This window comes from Nematolebias whitei, chromosome 5 (genome assembly GCF_014905685.2).
Source record: "Nematolebias whitei isolate Nwh7 chromosome 5, NemWhi1, whole genome shotgun sequence".
NCBI classification, from domain to species: Eukaryota; Metazoa; Chordata; class Actinopteri; order Cyprinodontiformes; family Rivulidae; genus Nematolebias; species Nematolebias whitei.
In genome coordinates, this window is record NC_056502.1 from 18120802 (window position 1) to 18145020 (window position 24219).

Here is a 24219-nt window from a genome sequence, read left to right on the forward strand (position 1 = left end):
TTATATTCTGCCATGTTGTTGTTTATATTTCTTTTGGACCTTGCAACTATTATATTTCTTTTTCACTTATTGATACTTTATTTTGGACCCTTACCACATGCTTTACTATTTATTTTTATTTTTTTTTAGCTAGTCAAATCTGTTCTTCTCATCCTGAACATTTCAGTGCATTGCTGACCTTGTGTTAATCTTCATATGACAAATAAACAACATAACATAACAAAAGTGGGAAAAATATACTAACCTTGAAGTAGAACCTTAATTACTGTAATTACTTCATTATCTAAATCTGTTTTGGTCTAACAACCTGGTTAAGTCAGGTCCTCTGGACAGATTCTTCTTCAGAGGACCTGACTTTTAGATTTTTCTACCTGGATCATTGAGCATGCATCAGGACACTTTTACCTGCTACTTAGATTGTGCGTTATTGGAGTTTATGATCTCCAATTTCTAGGTTCTTACCGAGCTGAATATAATTAATATGAATAATTAGAAAGTGAACAGAATTTGTGCCATCTAGTGGAAAAAAAGCATATTAAGATACTTAAATATTGTGGCTAACTTTATCTATGACAGATCTTGGAGACCATTTTTAGTCGTTTTTCTTTTATTGCTTGGTTTCTTCTTGCAAAATTGCAAGACCATCTCGGCTATTGGAAAAAGACCGAGACCCCCATAAATAATGATTGACTGACGTTGAGAATTGACCAATAATCAAACGTACCCACACTCAATGAGCCCGCCTATTTATCCGTTTTAAACCAATCACCGTGCTTCATTTTGTGAGCGATGGGCGGGGCTATTTATAGCCCAACAAAAGGTAACAGGTTGCAGCTCCAACGGCGTAATGAACTTGTCGCTGCTACAATTTACGTGGGAGTATTTCTTTTACTCCCACACTTTTACCGTGGATTTTGATGGATATCTCTGGAAATATTTGAATTATCTTAGTCGTACGAGACTCGAAGCGTCAAAGAGGAGCAGAGGGAGTCTAAGTTCAGGAGAAGAGGTAACTTTTTCCGAATGGATTTGGGAGCTTTTTTCTCGGCTAAAAAAAAAAAAAAAAACCTAGACGGGCAAGAATTTCCAGACAGTTAGCTTGTGAGAGATTTTCTAGCGCTATTTGATACTTATTTCCTCGTTTAGGTTGGTAAACACGTATTGAGATTAAGATTTAATACGCAACAGTGTTTTTTTTAATTTTATTATTTATTTACCACCAGTTTAACTTGGAAGCTAACTGGAAAAGAAACGGAGGTTAGCAAAAAGTTAACTTTAATAAACGTCTCGTCTACGATGAAGTAACTCTGAACTAAGAGCTCAACAAGTGAGTTTACGTCTTTAAAGTTTAGATATAGGACTTAAGTTGTAAAGCAGTGATTTAAAAAAAAATGTGAACACTATTTTGTGTTAATGGATACCTAAACGTCATAAATCTGTGTATACACCTGTGCTCTGTTCACTGAAGTAAAGTTGCATCACAGCTATTCTCCAAATCGTGTTAAATGTAATTTATCTGTACAACACATGGAGAGGAGTCTTCACAACTTACATGAACCTGATGGCATCAGCAACAGCAGATTATAGTGTTAAAGTGGATTTTGTTGTGTTGTGAATTTCCCTAATAACACCCCTGGACCAGCCAAAACCCCTGACACAGCTTCATGTTTAAATACTTCAGCTCCAATTGGTCTAATGTTACATATACAAGCAGGTAATCCCCTGAAGTGGACTAAAACCTCAGAAATCAGTCTATCTTTCAGTCTGGGGCGATGAGAGGCACTGAGGAACAAGTGTCAGGAATGTGAGGAGAAGTTAGGGCCCACCATGTTCCTCTGATATGGACTCATCTGTGGACTGTGTGGTAACACTGAAGTCTCGCTTTGTCGTGCCAGTGAACCCCTTTTGGATTTGAAAGGAGGAATAAATGGCCATTTGTTTGAGTGCGAAAGAGGAGCAGTAACAAGCTTGGAGAGAGGACAAGGGTCTGGTTTTAGCTCAAGAACGTAACTGAGAGGGAGAATCCTCTCAGGACAAAGTGGACTGTTCCCTAAGAGCCAAGAGAAAATGAGTTCTGTTACTTAAAACCTGGTACGCTGTTAAATCTTAATGGTTCGTTCAGGGGGAAAAGTTTTATCTCTGGACATTTAAGAACGAGTGAATCAAACAAAAAGGCGTTGTTTTTGTTTTTTGTTTTTTCGCAACACAGAAGTTTTCATTTAGGCAAATTTGATCTGTTTTCACTTGTTCCTCCTGTTCCTCTTTTTTCTTCCAAAGTATAACATTTACAGGATTGAAGCGAGCAAACGTACAAAACACATTCTGCAGTATATTTTGGCTACCAGCTTGGCGGTACGCAATTTAACATCCGACTGATTTTTCAGTTAATTAATTTTAATCTGTCATTTGTGTCCACTTTTTAAAAATCAGCAATTGTCCGTACCCATGAATACTTTTATCACTTGCCGAGTAGGAAAATAAAAAAGCAGCAGTAGGTGCTACAACAAGCTTCTTAAAGGTCACAATTTTTGTTTTCTAAGTGAAAACGCTTTTCTGTATATTTTATTTTGTTTATTTGTCAAGGACAATGCATGGCAGAACACTGGAACAAGTTAAGTTAACTTAATGTGTACTGGATTTGTAGCGTGGCTTTGTTTTTCTATCTCCCAACGCAGTTCATAAAAATAGCAACACTAATGGTCATAAAGAAATCATGGGAGGGGTTAGAGAAGGTGAGCTTGTGATCGGAAGGTCGCTGGTTCAATTACTTGTACTGACAACATAAAGATGTGGGTGGGTAAGGTGAAACACCCACACCTGCTTCCACCCTCATTTGCCCAACTCTGGACCCTTGAACACCCCCATCTGCTCCCCCAGGTGCCCTAGAGAGCAGCTTTCTACTCCACACATGTATATATGTATATATATGTATATATATTCCCTGAAGACGGGAAAGAAGGAAAAAAATATATATATGGTCATAACAAATCATAACCAGCACATGCGTTTAATAAGGCATTAAGTAAGATCATAATAAAATAACATTTATAAATTAAAGTATAAAAATTACAATGTCCAAGTGTTTAAAAACATCGAAGAAAAAAAATCCCACTTCTGTGTTATGTTATCTAAAAATTGCAAAACCTCAAAAAATTACGTGTAATCTGACCCTGTGGGATCTTTTTGACTAACGATTGTAAGTTTGGTTTCGTTTCGACCAGTTTGTCACGTTCATTTTGAAACAATTTCCCATCAGTCAAAGTATTTTCTTGTCAAGTTCATGTCAAAAGTGTGTTTCTTTTACTGAGAAGGACTTGTAGTTGTGATTTTGTATGTGAAGTTAATAAAATCATCAAAACTGAGCAGCATCCTTTTTAAAAACTTAAACAGTGGTGCAATTTCATTGGTTTTTGATCCATTATTAGTAGTGGTGTCCTGATATTGGTAGTGGTAACAGTAATGGGCCCAATACCAGCCTGAAGTACTTGTACTCAAAAATACAACCCGATACTTTGAACTGATGCCACTTTTATGCTTAGTGATGCCATTACCTTTTCCACTTTGCAAATCACAAAATCTGTTAAGTATATGTTTTATTTAAGTTAAGCAATATTGTTGTATGTTGTTAAATGAAAAATAGATATTGGGTCAGAAAAAAAAACTAGTGTATATCGACCGCACTGATTTCTAAACATCTGCCATAGAAAGTCACGCTGGTCGACCTCTGATCAGTATCACTCATGGATACATCCTGGTTGGTCAATTTCTAATAATTGGCTCTTCTTTTAAGCCTTTTTTTAAGCATTCACTTCTGCATGAAGAGCATCTACATGAGAGCATTTAAAGGTCAAGGAACCTTCTGTGTCTTTTACTGTCGTGATTTTTGAGGCCAGACAATTGAGGATTATGATGACAATGATGTTAGCAAATAGTTTTTATTTTTGTATTTATTTTTTTATTTGCTCACCACAGTCTCATGTTCAGGCTGCTGCTGTTATGCCGTATTGTTTGACATTATTAGTGTTCAGAGCATAGCTTAGATCTTTAAGCGTGCCGTTTGGCTTTTTTTTTAGTCTATATCTTATACACGGTTTCTTTTTATGCTTTTATATTTTTGCTATTTTTGAGTGTACCTGGGACACCAAGTACATAATTTCGTTCCACCTCATGTACCACATGTGATGCAAATGACAATCCACTTGAATCTGAATTTATTTTAGATAATGTACAGAGTTAATAACAAAACCATAAAATGTTTAATCTACTCACAAAAAGGGAAGTTTTATTATCCTGCTATACATATAAATTGTCATTAAATATGTAAATATTTAGTGCTTTGCTTTTTTTTTAGTGCCATTATAAAAAAAATAATATATGAACTAAATTACTGGAAAATCAGAAACATAAATTCACAGGATCAATGCATCAAAATCTGTCTGCACCAACAAATGTGGCTAAATAATTTGGCGGATTATTTCCAGACAATAAAATAATCAGCCTAATTATTCCGCCCAACTTTAGTTGTAATGGAGGAACTGACTCTTTGAAATAACTAATCAGTCACTTAATAGACACGCTTAAAGACTGAAAGTCTTACAGAGACTGCACCAAGAGGTTTGAAAGAGAATATTTGCTTTGAGGGGAGAAAAAAAACTTTCGAGAGGTTTCGAGACGTAGAATGTATTGAAACTAACTTTTGTAATCCGATCCAGGGAGAGGATTTTTTTTTTTTTTTTGCGTTCTCAGAATTGCAGCCCTTGTTTTCCGCCCCACATCAGCTGGACAAAGAGATGATGGCTATGAAGTCCCCCGCCCCCCTGACCTGGCGTTGCATTCTTCCCCTGACACAAATAAAAACTAAAACTGATGAAATCATGCAGATTAATAGGAACTCTGAGAGGACAATCCGTTTGTGCTTGACTCCTTTCTTTAATTTAATCAGGCCTGTCTGCAGATTCACCTGCTTCAAACAAGCATGACACATTTTAATAAGATGATTTATATTGTTTTATAGCTTCTCTGTTGTATATCCATGTAACATTCAGTACTGTATGACAGGTATGATTGGATTCAGTTTAAAGACTGTGGGCTGCAGACTTCATGCATGACTTAACAAACGTATTGCGACACAATGCTTCCTGTCTGGTTCCCAAAGGGTGGGGGGGGGGGGGGGGGGGGAATGGACAAACAGTACTGACCCGGTAACTGGGTCTGTCTGTGGATTTTAAATATTCACTTTAAATACTTTTATGGGTTGCTCATGTTCACCGTTGTTGACTGCACTTCAGACGTTTCCAGGACAGTCGTTTCATCACCAGTAATTCACAGAAACTTTCAGGTTTTATTTTTTAAAGCTCACACTTCATTGCCATTCTCTGCATTATCATCACTACACACTTTATTATCAAAACATCTTTGCTCATTAAGCTCCAAAAATGAAACCCAAGGTTTTTTTTTGTGTGTGTGTTGGCGTTAAATAACTGATGTTTCAGACAAACGGATGACTGGTTAGGAATAAAACACTGTTGCATTTTTAATTGTTACTTGTGGGAGGTTTGTTCACAGTTCGACTTTGGATTTTATCCTGCAACGCACTGATAAGAGAAGAAAACTATTGTTTTCGTTTTATCATTTTACCCTCCCTTTCTCTCACCACGGAGATGTTTGCAGTGACGTGCATATCGGAGAGGTCAGGAGTGTTCTGCTGGACATGTCGGCGTAATGAACCATATTGTCCAAATGAAATCACAGTTAGAACCTGAACAGGGCAGGATTATTTGACAATACCTGAAACGCTTACTTCAATACATTAAATTACTTCTGTTGATCTGAATGGAAGGTCAATAGAAAACATATTTAGGATTTTTCTTTAGGTAGAAATGTTACAATAAATACAAAAGTGTAGGAGTCAAAACTCAAGAGCAGGAACATTAGTTGGTGAGACACTTGGTTGTACAGTATTTAGGTTATCAAAGTCTTGTTTGGGTAATTTCTTCCACTGAGCGTAGAAACTGTCAAAGGTTTGGCAAGGTTTTCATAGAGGGAGCGTCATCTGAGGTGTGTACTTTCAGGTTAATGACTAATGGAGCGTATCAGGAACAAAGTTCACACAATCAGTCAGGAGACAGAAACCAAGTGTCAAAGCCTGTAAATATAAGGCCTGTAGTAGCAAATTGCCTCTAGGCATGATTTTTTTAAAAATATTTTTGCATTCTGTTTGAGTTTATTGCAAACATTTTTGAAGCTTTTATTAACGGTTCCTTACATTTTATTTTACTTGGAATTTCTGTTTTTTTTTATTTTTTATCTATTCCTCCTGCAAAAGGCTATTCATTCTGTGGGATTTTGGAGTTGTTTTTTCCACACACCCCTCTCTTATGAGCTTATCAAGCTCTTAGGGTAGTCCATGTTGTGTTTGTAGGTGTCTTCAAAGTCATTAAAAGGGATCGTCTGCCTCAGAAACTCTGTCCACTCCTGTCTTTGCATGTGATATTTTGCATGTTTCCTCGTAACAAAACTATCCTCCGAAAGTTACGTTTTCCTCGTTAGTTTACCAAAGTTTTTTTCACAATGCACCAAGATTTTTTTTAGACATTAGGTGAACAAGAAGTGTGATCAGATGGGCAAATAGAGACTTTGATTTCCCCTTTTATCAATCCCTTTTACAAAGTTTTCTTGATGCATCTGACCTCACCTGTTCCTCTGCCATTAGTCACCCAACAAACTGAGGGAAATTACTTTTTTTTTTTTTTTAGTTTCTTAATGCATATTTGACATCAAGTGTCTCATTCTGAAAGCCAAGATTTCACTGAATGTTTACCATTTTCCTTTAATGTGTTTAAACCTTGGGGGAAATGTTTCAGCTTACGCTAATGTTTTAGATTAGTGGTCTTTAAAGATTTTGATAAACGTTTCTGTTTTAGGCGTTTTCATTTTGGAAGCTGGTGCCTAATGTTAAAGTACTCTTCCCACTTTTGTTGAAGTAATATATTTTCCTCTTGTCTTTTTACTCTCATCTCTGTGGTGTTATCAGTATGAATACACAGTCTTCAGGACACAAGACTCCGGTGGACCACGGTGTCCAGATCCGCTTCATTAATGACCTCGCTGACCGAGGTGGAGGGCAGCCATTGTCCCAGCCTAAGCTGAAGCCTCAGACCACCTCCAAATATGGCGTAGCAGTCAGGGTGCAGGGTATTGATGGCCAGCCGTACGTAGTCTTGAAAAATGGACATAAGGGAGACTCTTACGGGGTCCAGCTCAGGACTGACTACACCGCCGGCTACCGCAGCCTTCCCAGGAGGAGAGAGAAGGCAGAGCCCAGAACAGAGGAGGCAGATGGAAGTGGGGGACAAGGAGGGGCGCTACGCCGGGCTCAGTCTCAAGGCTCCCTGCTAGACAGGGATGGAGGGGGCGGCAACGAGGATTTTCAGTTTACTAGACCACCTGGGGATGGAAAGTCTGGTAGTTATGGGAATCTGGATGGAGGAATTGGAGTTGGGAGAGACAGAGAGGACACGTGGGGTATCAGTGGTAGAGAAGGGAGTGTAGTAAGCAATATGTGGGGGGGCGCATATCAGGCAGGGCTCAACAGGTCATTGGGGTCAGTGAGAGACAATCAGACATACCCTGACGCTCCTCAACAAACGAATGAGCTCCGCTCTAATCAGAGACCAACTTCAGTCAACAGACTGATAAACAGGTTTGATGGTTCAACATCTGGAGGTCAGCAGAGAGGACTCCCCCCCACACCACTGCAGCCCAGAGCTACATCTCCTCACATCGTGCCCAAACCCTACACCTCACCTCCATCTTCAACAAACAGCAGCTTGAGACGGACTCCTGTCGAAGCTCCTAAACCCTCAGCCAGTCGGTGGACATCTAAGGAACTTCTGCAGGCAGATATGATCGACCCGCAGGTAAAAATTCAGCTTTTATTTTTTGCTTTGGCATTGCATCCGATGTTTTTCTGAGCTCTAAACACCACAAAGCACACAACATGGCAAGATCAGTCTTCTGATCTATGTCTTAAGGTGACCCCTGACCTTTTGCTGGACCAGGTTCAGAGTGCTGAGACGAGCGTCGAGGAGGAGCAGGTCATGAAGTCTGTGTACAACATCCTGAGACAAGGGTACAGACTTTTATTTTCATTTTACTGCTGAATTGGGTTGATCCAATGAAAAAACATTAAAGATCTTTTTTTGTTCTTTTAGGTCCAGTGAGAGTGATGTCGTCGTCAGGCACAAAGTCAAGACCATCTTTCAAAAAATTCAGAGCATAATGGTTTGTTCTTTTTGACATGATTAAATTTGAGAAGTTTATTTTTCTATTTAATAAAAAATGGTTTCCATTTGTGTGTTTTCTTACACTTTTTTTGTGTCCGCAGCCTAAAGAAAGCCCTCGGGATGAGTGGATAAGGGACAAAAGGGAGCTTCAGACAAAGGTGGCTCAACTGCAGACTGCCCTGCAAGAAGAACGGAGGAGGGTAAGTGGCCTTTAGACACAAGACAACGTTTGTTCTGTCTCTCCTTTTATTGATTAAAATTAAAAGTGGGAGATGTTTAATTGTATATGTTGTTTGTCTAAAACAGGTCTAGGCCTGTCACGTTAACAATTGTTGCTGGGTGATTAATTGTCTCAGAAATTATTGCGATAAACAATAATATTGTTTGAAGTTTGATAATAATTAGTACTTGTAAAATTTAAGAAGAAATGTTGATTAATTTGTGTATGTAGTACATTTTTGGACCACTGGATGGCAGTATAAGACAGTTTGAACTGAAGGATGGATAGTGAGGGAGCGAGCAGTGTGCCTCTTTAAAAAAAATTGGAGGGAGGTCCCTTGATGTGACATGGGTTGTCTCTCCTTCCTGTTTTTTGGTTCTCAAAATGGCAGATGCCCTGTGTGGTTTGAGCTCTTTAGCATAGCATTTGTCAAACAAAGCTTTTAATAAAAGCATCGGTAAACAAGTTCTCAGCTTCTTTTTGCAGAGGAAAAACGAGTTTTTACACAAAGGCACGTGTTTCAACTGTGAATTTTGGAGCGTTGGCAAGACGGAGGATTTTTCCCGAAGTCGGCCTGTTGGCTTAGCTCGTAGTTTAGCTTCTCAGCTTAGCTGCTTTTAACGATCCAAAAACGTGATTTTGGATGGTTAAAACGGATTTTAAAGAGAAAAGATAAAGGGAGGGCTCAGTGAAGAGCACCGGAGTTGAACTTTTTGTCATCCAGTGTCTTCAGTAGAAAGAGAGACACAAAGAAGCGATAAAGCTAATAAATGAAAATGAGGTCGATAATTTTCATTTATTATTCATTCAACCTGTATTTAGACAGGTTAATCCCACTGAGCCTCAAGGAATCATTTACAAGAGACCTGATTTCAACAAAGAATGATGAGAACAGTGGACAACAACAATAGACAATCATAAAAGAGGCATTCAGATTTTTATTTATTTATTTATTTATTTTTTTTTTACAAATTAAAATAAGAGGGCAAAAACGTAGCAAAAACAGCTAGATTATAAGATGAATGTAGAAAACTAAAAACATTCGCCTTATAATCTAGCTGTTTTTTGCTACTTTTTTGCCATCTTATTTTAATTTGTGTAAAAAAATATATATATATTTTTAATCAGTATGCGTCTTTTATAATTGTCTACTGTTGTCATCATGCAATTGATTTATTGTTTATTGCTACAGGCCTCAACAGGTCTCTCTTGTAAATGAGTCCTCGTTGCTCAATGAAACTAACCTGTATAAATAAAGGTTGAATGAATGAATTACCAAACCTTTATGTTCAGGGTATGGAACGCAGGACATTGAGTTGTTATAAAAATGTGGCTTAAATCACTAAAGTCTTTCTCGGTTAGATGTTCGTATCCAAAGAGGAACTCCGTTTTAATTACATGGATCAAAACCAGTATCACCTTGTTGTCGGCCTCTTCAGAAAAAGAAAAAAGCTTCATTTATTATTTCCTCTGGTGAGAAAGGTAAACTCACAGAGTTTGTATTCCCTTTTTAACTAATCTAATTAGATTCATAAGATGGAGTATGCTTCAGATTAATCCTTAAATTAATCCATAAAGCCCTCTGACCCAGGTAGAGGTGCACACAGACACACATGCACATAATCCAGCCTCTATAATAACTCCTTCCATGTTGGTTTAAGGAAGCGCCGTGAGTCTTAAGTTCCAATAGCTCTTAATACTGTAAGCTCTTAGGCATAATGATTGGGGTGCAAACGGGAGCCCGCTGCAGCGTTTTCCTAACAGCTAATTGTTTATTTCACCTGAAGTCTCGTGTTTCACTTCCCCTCATTTATTCATCATGTCTGCTTGTGTGTAGGAGTCTGTTGGCAGCTCTGACCCTGCTCTGAAAGCTGAGCTGGAGTCCTGTCTGGATGAAAATCTGCAACTTCAGGAGATGCTGGACCGGAAGAAGAGAGAATTAAATGAAACACAGTCAGAGTGAGGATACACACACACACACACACACACACACACACACACAAAAGTTTGTCTTTCCGTCTTTACATGGACTTTGCATTGAATTCCATTCATTTTTTTTTATTAATTTCTATAGCCTAACCCTAACCCTTACACTAAACCTAACCCACCAATGACACTTCTTCTTATGGGGCCTGGGCTTTGGGCCCCATAAGGAGCAGTTGGTTCTCACAATCTAGTATAAGTTAGAAAAGTGGGTCTTACAAGGTAACGTATACAAAGAAACGCGCGTGCACAACACTTATTGACACGAGAAACAAAGGTGATTTTAGTTCCTAGAATCGTTCACAGATGAAATGGTGTCATCTTCGCTATGCAGGCTGACTCAGCTGCGGATGGATAGGGGGAATGCGGAAACACGAGTCACAGAGTTGGAGGACCAGCTGGCTGAGATTCAGGATGAGCTGAGAAGAGAAAACAACAGCAAGATGGTACCACAACAGAAAATTCCTTAATCTGTGGAAATAAACACTTTTTTTTTAACATTTCTAAAGTTGTGAAGGCTCAGTTCTGTGTGTTCCCTCCATCTGCAGGATCTTATGTCCAGTCAGGCACAGCTGATGGATGTTCAGCAGCTAAAGCAGAAGCTGGAGGAGACACTGAGGCAAAGGGAGAGAGAGCTCACAGCTTTGAAAGGCGCTCTGAAGGAAGAGGTGGCGACACACGACAGAGAGGTGGAAGTGCTGCGAGAGCAGTACAGGACTGACATGGAGAAGCTCCGCAGCAGCATGGAGCAGGTGTCTCAGGTGTGTAGCACTCCTAGCTGCCTGCTGAATGTGACTTAGATTTGACATATAAAACATTTTAAAGCTGAAGTTAAAGTGAGCAAATCGAGCAAATGGACATCATCAGACACCTGGTCTGCACAAGTTCTATTTCTTCTCGTGCAGTAGCATCACAGATGGCAGCATAATTTTAAATTACATCAGTCGACAGTCTGGACACCAGCTCCAGTCTCCTAATTCAGTTTGTTTCATCAGGTCCAGATTTAATTTTAGTTTCAGTAGACGTTATAGTAATCTTGATATTCAAATTAACACCACTGTTCAATCAAGCACTTCTCAGAGATTATTCTGGGATTTTAACTTTCCCTTGCAGTCAAATGGTATTTGGGCTGTACTTGTATAGCACCTTTCTATCTTATCAAGATATTCAAAGTGCTTTACAACACAATCTGAGCCCTCAATTACCCATTCATACAGCACTCTATTTCTTTACAATGACTAATCAGAGCTTTATCCCATTCATACACCGATGGGACACACATCTGAGGGAATGAGGGGTTCAGTGTCTTGCCCAGGGACACTTTCGCATGTGTCTGCTGGTGGAATTGAACCCCCAACTTTTTGCATTGGAGGACGACTGCTCTAACCACTCAGCCACAGCAGCAGTCAACATGAGAGTACTGTTGTTTCAGTGCGTAAACGCTTGTGGTAAATACTCACTGTTGACTAAACGGTACTTTTACTGAAAATGAATGGCTTTGACTTTGCCACAGAACTTCATAAACAACGGATTAGCTAGGTACAGCTAACGGTCAGGGAACATTAGAAAACTCAACAAACAGGAATTCTGCTGCCTCATGAGTTGTCCACAAATACAGAGTGTCAGATCAGATCACTCTGCTTCTTCAGCCTGATCAACAAATTCAGTTTAATTATGTCACAGAAGTTTGAGTCAGCTGTAACACGCCCACACTGACCTCAGCTTTTAACATCAGAGTTTAATGAACTCTGTGTTTGTTACCGGTACTTTTGAACTGTGTGTGTATGCGCATGTGTGCATATGTGTGTGTGTGTGAAATGTTCAACCCTTTACTTAACTCATTGTAAAATTATATACATGACGTTACTATGTTCATGAGCAATTGTTCCATGACATTTATAGTGCAGATTTTAGCTTTTTTTTTCCCCATAAAAGCTTTAAATAAAACAGTTGTATATATATAATAATAATAATTATAATAATAATGTGCAAAAGTCTTGAATGAGACTTTTATGCATGATGAGTCACATTTTTTATTGATTTGTTTTGATTAATTATTCTTCAGGCTTTCTGAATTAATTTAAGGGGGAAAAAAGTTATCAACAAGGTTTAGATGTTTTTGTCCTCATTTTCAGTCCAAAATCTAAATGTTTTGTAATGTCCACTGTTTTTTAATTTGTTTAGGCATAAAAAGGCTCCTAAACTCGGATAGAACAGTGTTGTGTCGACACAAAACAGACAACTTGGCAAAAAGCCTGTTTAAATAAAACCTTTAGACACTTTGATACCAACAGTCTAAAACAGAGATACAATTTGTTCCTATTTTAGTCAAATATATGAAAACAGTCAAATATGGCTCAGTCCGATATAAATAGTATATTTTAGGGATACAATTAATAATCGACTAAAGGAAGAGTTCAGGACTTGTAAGATCTTTGGATTTTTCTTCCTGTTTGAGAGAGATGACTTTTAGATGCTGTTCATCTGCTGTAGCTATGTTCTGTAGCCGTGATGCTTCTCTTGTCCTCCTTTAGTTCAGGTTTGTTATTTTCTGCACACGCTGTCCTGGTCAGGCACAAGGATTCATCAAATCCAAAACACCTAAAAACTGTTGTTCAAGACTACTTTAAAAGATTACAAGAAAGTTTAGCTCTTTGAACTTAAAATGTAAAGGAACAATGGATGGTTTAACACACAGCACATAAACATAACTTGTCAGTAAAGTTGATTTATAATGATTATTCTTTTAAACAAGGGTTTACTGCCTCATTAAACTGTACCTCTGTAGCTGAAGTCAAATATCACTGATGTCATTCAGATCAACTCTCTCAGTTTGACCTTTTCACTGATACAGAAAGTAAAATAGTTGTTTTTGTGACTTTGCTATGAATTTTTTTTCTACACTTCAAATGAGGCACGTTGGCCTTTAAACTGAACGTGGTGAAATATCTTTCTGTCTCCTGCTGCAGTCTCACGCAGGGATCGAGGCGGAGCGGCTGCGTGTGAACACGACAGTTCGCTCCCTGCAGCAGCAGCTGGAGGACTGTAGAGACGAGAGCAGCCACTGGATGGAGCAGTTTCACGCCACCAGAGACGAGCTTCGAGCCACTAAACAAGAGTGAGTACATATTCTGGAGTTCACGTGGATTATTTAAACTCACTTATCTGGGTTAGCATTCTCCAGACTTCACCAGGTTTTTATCACCTTTCATGGTCTCTCTTTGCACTCAATTTATTACTAATCTGTTCGTTTTTCTCTCCTCTCTCTGCCGGGTCAATATTCTTCTCCCTGTCTCTCTCAGAGAGCCACCCAGCAACCCTGAAGCACAGTGAGGGTCACAGATTTGACGTCTCTGTGTTAGATATGTGGACGTTTAGATGTGACTAATTATACTTACTGTCTCACCGTAGTATCAAGACCATCCACACTCTGTGCATCTAATTTATGAGGCATAAAACTTAATTCCTGACTGCTGTAAAAATCCTCCCTAAGCGTTGTTTGACTTAGCAACTAAAATAGATCACACTTATTTTAATACACAAGTTCTTTAGGTCCTATTTTGAATGGAAACAGTGTTGCAGACAAGTTTAAACAAGCATGCAGCGAAGTCGCCATTCCTAATTGTTTCCATTTAAAGAATCTGTAAAACCTGTCAATTATATGGAAACAGACTCATCAAAGATGAAGCAATGGTGTGGAAAGTCTTTATTTGTGTTTAGTAAAAGTATACTGTAGACGTGATTTCCTGTGAATTTATCTGACTTTGTGTTGTGTGAAAATTAATCATTTGCTCATTAATGACCAAATTAAATTCATGATTTCCTCATACAATTGAACTACAGCTGATGAGATAATGATGAAGTGCTTATAGCAAAAAGGTTTTATGAGTTGTTGAGGTTGTTTGGGGACATTTTTCAGGCTTCTGCAAATCCGTCTGGAGAAAGAGGAGTCCGAGGATGAGCTAAAGGAGCTGAAGGAGAAGATGAGCACAATGAAACAACAGAAACCAGACCCGAGCCACACGGAGACGCTCAACCAGGTGCAGTAACTGCCACTAAATCTCTTAATGTACTGATGAATGACCCTTAAAACACTGTATTCATGAAAATGAAACAAACCCGTTCAGGAGCTCCAGAGAACCAGCACTGATCTGCTGAAGACCAAGTCCCAGCTGGAGAAGCAGAGGACGGAGTTTGACAAGAAGGTCATGGAGGTGATCGCCATTAAAAAGTCTCACCAGAGCCAGGAGGCTGAGCTGCAGTATGAAATCGACAGGCTGAAGGACCAGCTACAGAAGGCTAAAGAAGACTATGCTAAGGCACAGGAGAAAAATAAACGGGTTTGTTTCACCTCATAAGGGATTTGTTTATTCACTGTATGACAAGAATGTATTTTTTGTATTCATTTAAATGGCCGTTTAAGAAATATTAAAAGTTTTCTGCTTTCATCCCATTTTTCTCCTCCTAGCTCCCTAGCCCAGCAGCCCTCTCAGAGCTGGAGCAGAAACTCTGTGTGACACAAAGTGAAGTCGGTCAACTCAAAGAGAAGTACACCGTCTCTGAAGAGGAACTAGCAACGACTAAAATCCATCTCAGCAAAGCTCAGATGGAGGCTAACTCACTTCAGGATGCTCAGAGGGAGCAAGAGGCCACTAACACTCGTCTCAAAGAGAAACTCTCAAGATTAGAGGTAAAAAAGAAACAATCTACCTCTGAGGGTTGGATACCGTGAAAACGGTAAATATTTATACGTTTGTTTCCTCAGGCTCAGCTGCAGAGCAACGCCACAGAGAGCTCAGAAGCAGAGCTCGCTCTTCACTCTGAGGTAAGAGGTCTGCGATCTGAGCTCGATGAGGCAAAGAGAAAAGCTTCCAGAATGACCCAGGAGCACAACGAGCTCAGCCTGCATCTGGAAACTGCAGTTAGAGACAAAGAGACGCTCAAACACACCGTCAGCCAGCTGGAGGAGACCAAACGGCAGCAGGAGAGAGCTCTGGAGAAACTCAGCAAAGATGTGAGAACATTGAGTCTTTGCATGTCATCAAAGATGAATTCCCCTGGTTTGTTTTACTGCTCATTAGGAAACATGGTTTAAACATTTTTCTCCTTTGGTCTTGTTACTGTCCTCTTCTGTCTCTCCATCAGTATGAAAGTTTCAACGCATCCTTAAAAGAAGAGACTCAGGTTCTCAGGGTTCAGCTGGATGAGGAGAAAGAGAGAACACGCAAGGAAGTACAAGAGGCCCATCGTCATGGAAACGACGCTAAGTCCGAGCTGGAAAGAAACCATTTAAATCTGAGGAGACTAGAGGAAGACGTGTGTGCCTACGTTTAAGTGTTTTTCCATGTATTCGCTAATTCAGTGTCATTACTGTTTCTAATGACTATTTATCAATTTATGTAGATGTCACGACAGAAGAGGGAGCTTCAGCTTGTATGTGAGGAGAGAGACAACCACCAGCTGGATAAGGAGCTACTGGCCAACAGACTGCGACACCTGGAGGGAGAGCTGGAGGCCGGCAAAAACAGCCTCGGTGAGAAGGCTCGTGAGATTCGCATCCTGGAGGTGAGACAGACCGGAGAACTTTCTAAACGCAAATCTTTATGTTACTGCAAACTAAACGGTCCAGAATCATGGCACTGGCTCCAGAGACCATAAGTGCATTCCAGGGGCCAGAGAAGGTGACAGTGAAGCCTACCTGAAACTGCTGTCGGAGGTAATGACACCCGGTTACGCCAATCGGAGGTCACTAAAATTAATGTTGCTTGGGTGTGTAACTTTTCAAAAATTATGTTGGACTCTGTAGTTTTCTCTGGCCCCCTCCCCAACCTGGACAGCAACGACATGTTTTAGCCGTATGTTGTTGTTCAACCTCTGGGTGTCCAGGTGGTGTCCTGAAAACAATGTGGGCTACGTAAGTAACTGGCTTTTATGGGGAAAACTTGGTCTGATGCGGAGAGATGGCATCCATCCCACGTTGGGCTCTTTGTTCTAGAAATTTGGCAGATTTTGTTTGTCCTCCAAATTATTGACAACCCAGGGTTCAGTCCAGGAAGTGGAGTTATATTCCTCCACACCTCTCTGCTGCTTCTCCTCTGTAACCCACCCAAACCCCCATTGAAACAATGGCAGCTCGCTCACGGCTCAAATTAAATAAACCCAAAATCAGTTGTAAAAATATACATCCTAAAAATCTTGTTAAAACAAACAGTTACTTACCCAGGCTTAGACCGCTTTGACCACATTTCCTGACTCTGCTCCCGTCTTACTTGCTCTACTCTGCCCGTTTTGTATTTGTAATTATTTCTATCCTTAACATGTTTTTATGTATTTCCTTCAATAGAAAGTACATCTGGACCTGCCATTCTGTGTTCGTTTGTTTCTGCTTCCTGTCCTCTCAAACCCAATCAGTCAAAACAGATGCCTGTTCGTGAGCCTGGTTCTGCTGGAGGTTTCTTCTTGTAATTGAGTTTTTCCTTTCCACTGTTGCCTTTGTGCTTGCTCAGGATGGGAGACTGTGATGAAGTGAAGATTCATCATCTTCTGGCTTCCTTAGATAACTTTTACTAACTGACTTTTATATGAATGTGAATGTTTTTGTTCATTGCCCTGAGACGACTTCTCTTGTGACTTGGTACTACAGTATATAAATAAACTGAATTGAATTGAATTAAACATTAAGATTAAACATAGTGACATTCATATGAGAGGTGAGTTGTGTGACTGCAGTTTTTTTTTCTGTCTGACAGGATAAGCTGAAGCGTATGGAGTTGGAGCTGGAGGAGGAGAAAAGCAATGGGGAGATGCTGACGGAGCGATTGTCCAGAAGCAGAGACCAGATTGATCAGCTCCGCTCTGAGCTCATGCAGGAGAGATCCTCCAAACAGGACCTGGAGCTGGATAAAAACGCCTTGGAGAGACAAGTGTGTTCACCCACACCCAGTCTGTCTGCCAATATTAGGCCATGCCAGAATACAAGTTTTTATTCTGGAGTTTGTCTTCAATACTGGAGTTAAAAATGCTTCTTAAATCCAACATGTTCCCAGTTCTGAGCATCCACTGAAGTGTATCATGAGTCGTTTTCCTTGTCTCTGCAGCTGAAAGAGATGAGGAATCGTGTCGCTGAGATGGAGGGTCAATCTCGATCATCAGCAGGAGTCTCCCAGCTGGAAAATAAAATCCAGGAGCTGGAAGAACGTCTGCGAACCGAAGAAAGGTAGACCGGAAAACATCCTATGTCATTAACAGCAAAGTCCATGCTTAAATCCTATGTCATTATTTTGGCTTAGGGGTGATTCACATATTTAAATATTTTCACAAGTGTACAAACTATACTCTGTTTTGAGACACCCCAAACACCCTCCCCTCCAAAGGCGTACAGAAAAATGTTACCTTCCAAGAAACACTTTTTTACAGGACATTAAACCCACAGGCTTACAAAGATATTGTAGCAACTCACTTGTGTTAGCAGTAAAATCACAACAGAGTTGCCTTCTTGTGTGACATCACTCTTAATTATACGTACACACTTTCACCCGCCAGCAGGAAGTGCTTTCCCCCTTATACATTCCAGGAACAACCTCTGACTCATGTCAGCTTACAGCCAATAACAGACGTTAACATAAATGCCAAACCAAAGCTGAACAAGACATTAACAAGAACATCTAATGTCCACACTCAGAAACATCAAACAATCATAAACATTGGACACATTGCCACAAGGCTACCCATCATCCTTTGCAGCTCACACTCTCTCTGAGGCTGCGATATTGTTCTAATGTCTTGTTGCCGTGACGTTGAGAGAGAGAGAGGGAAAACAAGGAGTTTGGTTGCATGTGCAAGTTGGACATGTCTTTTATAGATTTTAGATTTTAATGTGTCCTGGTTAGGTCAGGGGCCCGGTGCAGGGGGGGTTCTGTCAGCGACAGCAAGATCAGTGACTGCTGTGTGCATGCATGCTTGTTTTCGGTGTGTGAGTGCAGTGGGGAGCTTTGCTCTGAGCGCTTTGAGATGGCAAGGGGCAAAAACGGTCAACTTGTGTATAATTTTGAAAAGTGTACACCAGTCCTCAACACCCCCCACGCTTGTGAAAATGATCATCTGAATTACTCCTTATGTGTTCATTGTTTGTTATATTTTAGAGCTCCGATTTAACCATTAAATGTAAGAAGTCATCCAGTTTTGTTTTTTTCCCATTTCTCACATTAGAGAGAAGAACTCCGTGTTGGCGTCACAACGCCGTTTGGAGAGAAAACTGAAAGAACTGAACATGACGCTGGACGAGGAGAGACAAGCGCACACTGAGCAGAGAGACCAGGTATGAATGTGAATATTAAACAGTCAATCTGTGAGGCTTGAGCGTTACTTCAACCCCAGTCCAAATGTCTGCGCTGTGTTTGCAGCTGACTCTGAGGGTGAAGGCTCTGAAGAGGCAGGTGGATGAGAGTGAAACCGAGCTGGAGCGAATAGAGACTCTGAGGAGGAAAGCCCAGAGAGACATGGAGGAGCAGATGGAGCTCAGAGAAGCCCTGCAGTCCAGAGTCACAGCTCTGGAGACTGAGCTCAAGTAAGTTTCTCTTTTACTCTCTGGGAGTTTTCAGTAACAGTCATGCAGAATGCTTCCTGGCAGCCAGATTTGTCCCAGCTGTGCTTGTGACGAAGAGAAAGACCTCTTCTGTAGACCCCTCAATGATCAAACTGCCTTTAAAGGACGTTGTGATTATCCAACAATGTTCAGTCAGGTCATCTGGACATTTCGTTTCGCCCTCCGTCCGAAGGGCTTCATCAATCTGAAAAGTCCCAAACAGTGTTTTCCCCACCAAGCAGTAAACTTCTACAGTGGACCAACCAGTTTGCTGGTGATAAGCAAACTCAACAAAAAAAAAAAGGAACTGTCCAGATGGCCTGACTGAACAATGAACTTTGATGACATCATGGTTAGTGACTTTATTGTGAGAAAATGTTTGGTAGACTGATACCTTTTCATAAAGGTACAAATTGTTATGTGCAAAACATGCCATCAATAATCTGTATGATCGTTTTATTTAAAAAAATGATGCTCATGTGCCACAGGCAAAATTAGAACACAAACAAGCTCAAAGATTACATGTTGTACCTTTACTGACCAGCAGAGGGAGCAAAAGCTAAATGGGAGAAAAGTATTGAAGGACTTTACTGCGTTGAAAAGAGAGAATTTGAACTCTGGAATATATGACTGTGGATTTTGTTTTTTCTTGCAGGAGAAAAACTCAGGCAGCAATGCGTCCAGTTTTAGATTCATCGGCCCTCAGCTCTGATGAGGACGACGACAGCCTGTACGACCCCGCCGCCATCACCTCCATCCTCACCGAGAGCAACCTCCAGACCAGCTCCTGTTAGAGACTTCAGAGGCAGAACGAGAGTAGGAAATCACTACACTGCCTTACAAATAGAAGGAAACAAAATGGAAAGAAACAAATACATAGTTCTCATGTGACGTAACACATTCGGGCACTTTGCCACTAACCACCAGGAGTATTTTTTTTTTTACGACGATCTCGGTGGTTGTTTCACGTTGGGTTAAAGAATATTCCAACTGGGCAGATGGTTCGGCGAAGCACAGTTTTCACTTCATCCCAAAAATCAGGAAATGCGAAGGATCTCAAACGGAGGAGTTGAGTTCAGACTGTTGGCGAGTCTGGCTTGGAAACGTCAACCACAAGGATCCACCTTCAAAAACGTCTTATCTGCTACAATCACTTTTATTCTGGTAAACAAAACATTCTGTATCCATCATTTTGGTAAACTGTCAGAGTATAACTGTGCTGGAAACACTCGCTCTGCCCTCATGGATACATTCCTGTCTTGTAATTCTGAGCGTTAGCTTCATTGGCAGGCCTCAAAATGTCATAAAAATGTTCTAGTCTGTTAACGTGTTATTAGCATCACGGTGGATTAGTGGTTAACACTGTCGCCTCACAGCATGAATGTTCTGGGTTCTAACCCCGAGTTGTGCCTGGGGTCATTCTGTGAGCAGGTTGCATGGTAATATTTAAATTAATTTATTTAAATCTTTATTTAACCAGGCAGCTCTCAGTTCGGACGTCCCTCACAAATAATTAAAACATTGATCGTATGGATTTCAGGCCACAGAGCTCCTCCTCTCCTCGTGTTCAATAAGTAATAACGGTCATAATAAGAGATCAGAGGTAACTTGTTCTCTTTCTCTACCTCCTACTGGTCAGTCTCAACGGCAGTCATTTTCTGGCGATATCTTTCTCTTGCTCATCAGTCAAAAGTTTCAGTATTCTTGGTTTTGGTTTGTCTGAACGCCACCGTGATCGTCGTCGTGTAGCCCTTACTATGATAGCAGGAAAGTGGCATTGTGCGCTTGCGGTTGAGACATGTGGGAACTATGTATTGTTTTTAAACTGGGGGAAACACCAGAGGACAGTATGGTATGCACTGCACACCATGAGGGAGGGCCACGGGCACCTGGGAGCTAAACAACACTAGAGTTTAACGGGAGTAACTTTCCACACCAGAATGAATGTAAGGAAGCAACACATCCTCAACGTTTAAAGGAATTTCCCTTAGTACCCTTTCATTCTGTGCTCATGCACTGCACTATGTAAGGTACTTTTCAAGGTACTCCAGCAGACACACAAGTGCTTGAAGTACAAAATAATAAAAAAATATATATGTTTGCTTTAGCTCTTTTGGTGTTCAGTACAAACTCTGAGCATTTCAGCCAAGAGATGTCTGTATTGTCAAAGCTGCACGCTCTCTTCTAACGGGCAATATCTGCTGATAAAATCCCCTCAACCCAACGGGATTACAAGTTTGTTATTATTAAGGTGATAACGTAAAACTTGCTGTGACACAGTCAGGTCGAAAATCTAAGATGCATCTGCAAGAAAATCACCGTCACCTGGACATCTGCTGCCTGCTCTGCTCAAAATGTGTTGGAGACGGTTTCTGAGAAGAAAAAGTATTTTTGGGACCAAAATAATGCTGTCGGACAAAAACGAGTGAGCTGAGCCAAGCATGAAGACGGAATTACCAGCCAAGCCCTCGCATTATCAAATGATGCTTTGACTTTCTGTAAACCATTAACTTTTTCCCTGTTTGAGTATCATTACTCTCACACGACTGATGATTTGACTACACAGTAAACATTGAATTGGTCACAAACGAACAAGTACTGCAGATAATCCTACACTTCCTAACATTTACTCAGCCGAATCAAAATACTTGATAAACTCATGTTGTATGTGAATTAAATCTACTTTTTGTTTTGAAGAATAAACATGTTGTATATTTCTGTAGCTGTATGTTAAAATGTTTACACCATCTTTCAGTGCTAATTATTATGTAATAGAAATAAATCGCAGAGCAAAGAAAAGCATTTAAATAGATCAACGTGTTTAGAAACCCAAACGGTACTTTCACTTTACTAAACCCCATAAATGTGTTTGAATCGTTGTTTCGAGCACCTGAAGTTCAGCGTGTTTTTATGACTCGAGGACAAAAAGCCGTCTGCTCCTTTGTCGACATTTCATATCCTGAAAAAAGTAGTTTACCACTTCTGATAAGAAATGAAGGCCAAAATGGCACCTGCCAGCTCGATGTCTATGTATGTGCAGTAATTTAATTACAATTAAAGCCTTAAAACTTTGTTGAACACAGATTTGTAGCTGAATTGTCTGAGATTCCTTGATTTTTTTGGCAAAGTTTATTTAAGATTTGTAGATTTTTTTAGATTGATTTTGTTTAAAGTTTGAACAATCAGTTAATAATAAAAGTTTCTGTGGAGTAAAACTTTGGTTTTGTCTTTTCAAACTGGATAATGGTAATAAATATAATTAGATGAGTGTAAAATGATTCTGATTTATGCTGAAATTGTAAATTCTTTACAAAAAATGTTTTTTTTTTCTTTCTATTTAATAATTTAGCAACAATAAATATTTTATGCTGAATGAATCTCTTGTACTGTCGTAGTTTGTGTATGGTGTGAATGCTTATAAAACATTTCCCAGCATCTTTGTGCTAATTTCAGCTGTTTTCAGCAGGTTTTTTTACACTCACTCATTGCTGCTTGTTTTTAGGTATTTTTACGTTAATTTGAGCTTTTTTTCCTGTTTTTTATTTAGCTAATTTCTGACTTGTTTTTTTTAATAATTTCAACTTGTTCCTTTATCCTCTTTCTGCTTAATTTAGCCTCTTTTTTTTTCTCATTTCAATTTTTTGCGATCCGTTCAGCTTTTTCTTCACATTTCTGCCATTTATTTTTTCCCTCTGCTTTCCGCTTTTATTTTCCTGCATTCAGCAAACGGCTGTTCAAGTTCAGCTCGCATTGTGTTTAGTGATGAAACTTTTCAGCCTGGGTTCAGCATCTTCAGCAGCTGTCAGGAAAAACTTGTTCAGTAATGAGCATTCACCCTGCATTTTATAAGGAGATACAGTTTCTCTAGTTTAACTGGTTTTTACATAAGATCCTCACACACCTCAGGAGATCTGGTTGTTTTTTCAATATCTTTCTAATGGAGGACTTCCTGCAGGCTGCAGTCTCATTTGACAGACTGTGAGGGTTTCTTCCTGTTTCTGTCAATTTCTCAGGAATCTCCGCTTCTCTGGAAGAGATCTTTGCTGAAGATCAACTGATCCTACAAGTCATGTATCTCTCATCAGGCACGAGTTCAGAGCTTTATTTTCTTTGTCATAAGATCTAGTAACAGAATCGGGGAAGCTAAAAACAACTCATTATTAAAGCAACACGTTTTAAAGATGGCTGCAGTCTTTCACAGTTGATGTCATGTAGTTGGTGAATAAAGTGGATTCTTTTTTGTGTTTTTGACTGCAGGCCCTTCTTTTGGAAGTACTATTTGTTTATGGGTTGCCAGGTGAGCTGTTCGGTGACACCTGCCTGACCTGAATGTCCTCACGGCTGGTATCTACACCAGGCCGTTTACAGCGGTCTCACATCACAAGTCTGTCCTCTTCATTTGGTGTAGGGTGTTTTAATTGAGCTGATCCAGACTATCTGCACGTTTCTTAAATATAAATCTGTGTTTTATTGTTGCAGCAACAAAATGGTTTACAACAATTTCTGTCAAGTGGACCAACTTTGAAGTTTTAGTTGATCACAGTTTATTTTCTAATTCTGATCTCAAACATTAACATTTTATATACCTCATATGATTAGAGCAAGAGAAACAAATGAGACGGAACCCTAAGTAACCTGTTTGTTGTTTAGGGAGATTAAATAGTTGAATTGATTGAAAATCTTCTAAGAAAACGGGCTGTAAAATGACCACGAGTCACGCCAGCATGGAAGCTCACGAGGACACGAAGTGCAACCACGAGTCCTGATGAGCAACCTCAAATCACAACAAACTGCCTTCTGTGTACTTTTTAAAAGATTTTTATTTATATATATACTTGTAAGAAGTTTTCAACATTTTGTCATCTTAAAAACAACAGAATATCAAAGTTCATCCTCTATAATCCAGGTACAAAATCCAATAAAGTTAAATCAGGTCTGGATGGTTTATTTGTGTTGTATTATTAATAATACTGTATAATAATCATTATTTTTAATAATTATTGAGCATGAACTTTGATGTTTTGAACCACTTTGGCTATGGCTACCTCAGAGGAGTCGCCAGAAGAGAGGGCGGGCTCCAAAACCCATCCTATCACAATCAAACTGGTTGACCCACTATGTGAGTGTGCCGTTTATGGGACCGAGTT

At 39.7% G+C, this 24219-nt stretch overlaps 1 protein-coding gene across 1 annotated transcript; it reads left to right on the top strand.

Moving 5' to 3' along the window:
- Positions 1 to 836: 836 nt before the first annotated feature.
- On the top strand, positions 837 to 20124 carry LOC119410039 (cingulin). The gene is made up of 20 exons (XM_037676943.1): positions 837 to 1009; positions 7034 to 7919; positions 8034 to 8131; positions 8214 to 8283; positions 8387 to 8485; positions 10343 to 10464; positions 10823 to 10934; positions 11037 to 11249; positions 13458 to 13606; positions 14408 to 14528; positions 14616 to 14828; positions 14957 to 15178; positions 15254 to 15502; positions 15634 to 15804; positions 15892 to 16053; positions 17238 to 17411; positions 17586 to 17704; positions 18697 to 18805; positions 18891 to 19054; positions 19728 to 20124. The coding sequence occupies exons 2-20, from the start codon at positions 7035 to 7037 to the stop codon at positions 19864 to 19866; spliced, it is 3591 nt and encodes a 1196-aa protein (XP_037532871.1). The 5' UTR covers positions 837 to 1009; position 7034; the 3' UTR covers positions 19867 to 20124.
- Positions 20125 to 24219: the final 4095 nt, after the last annotated feature.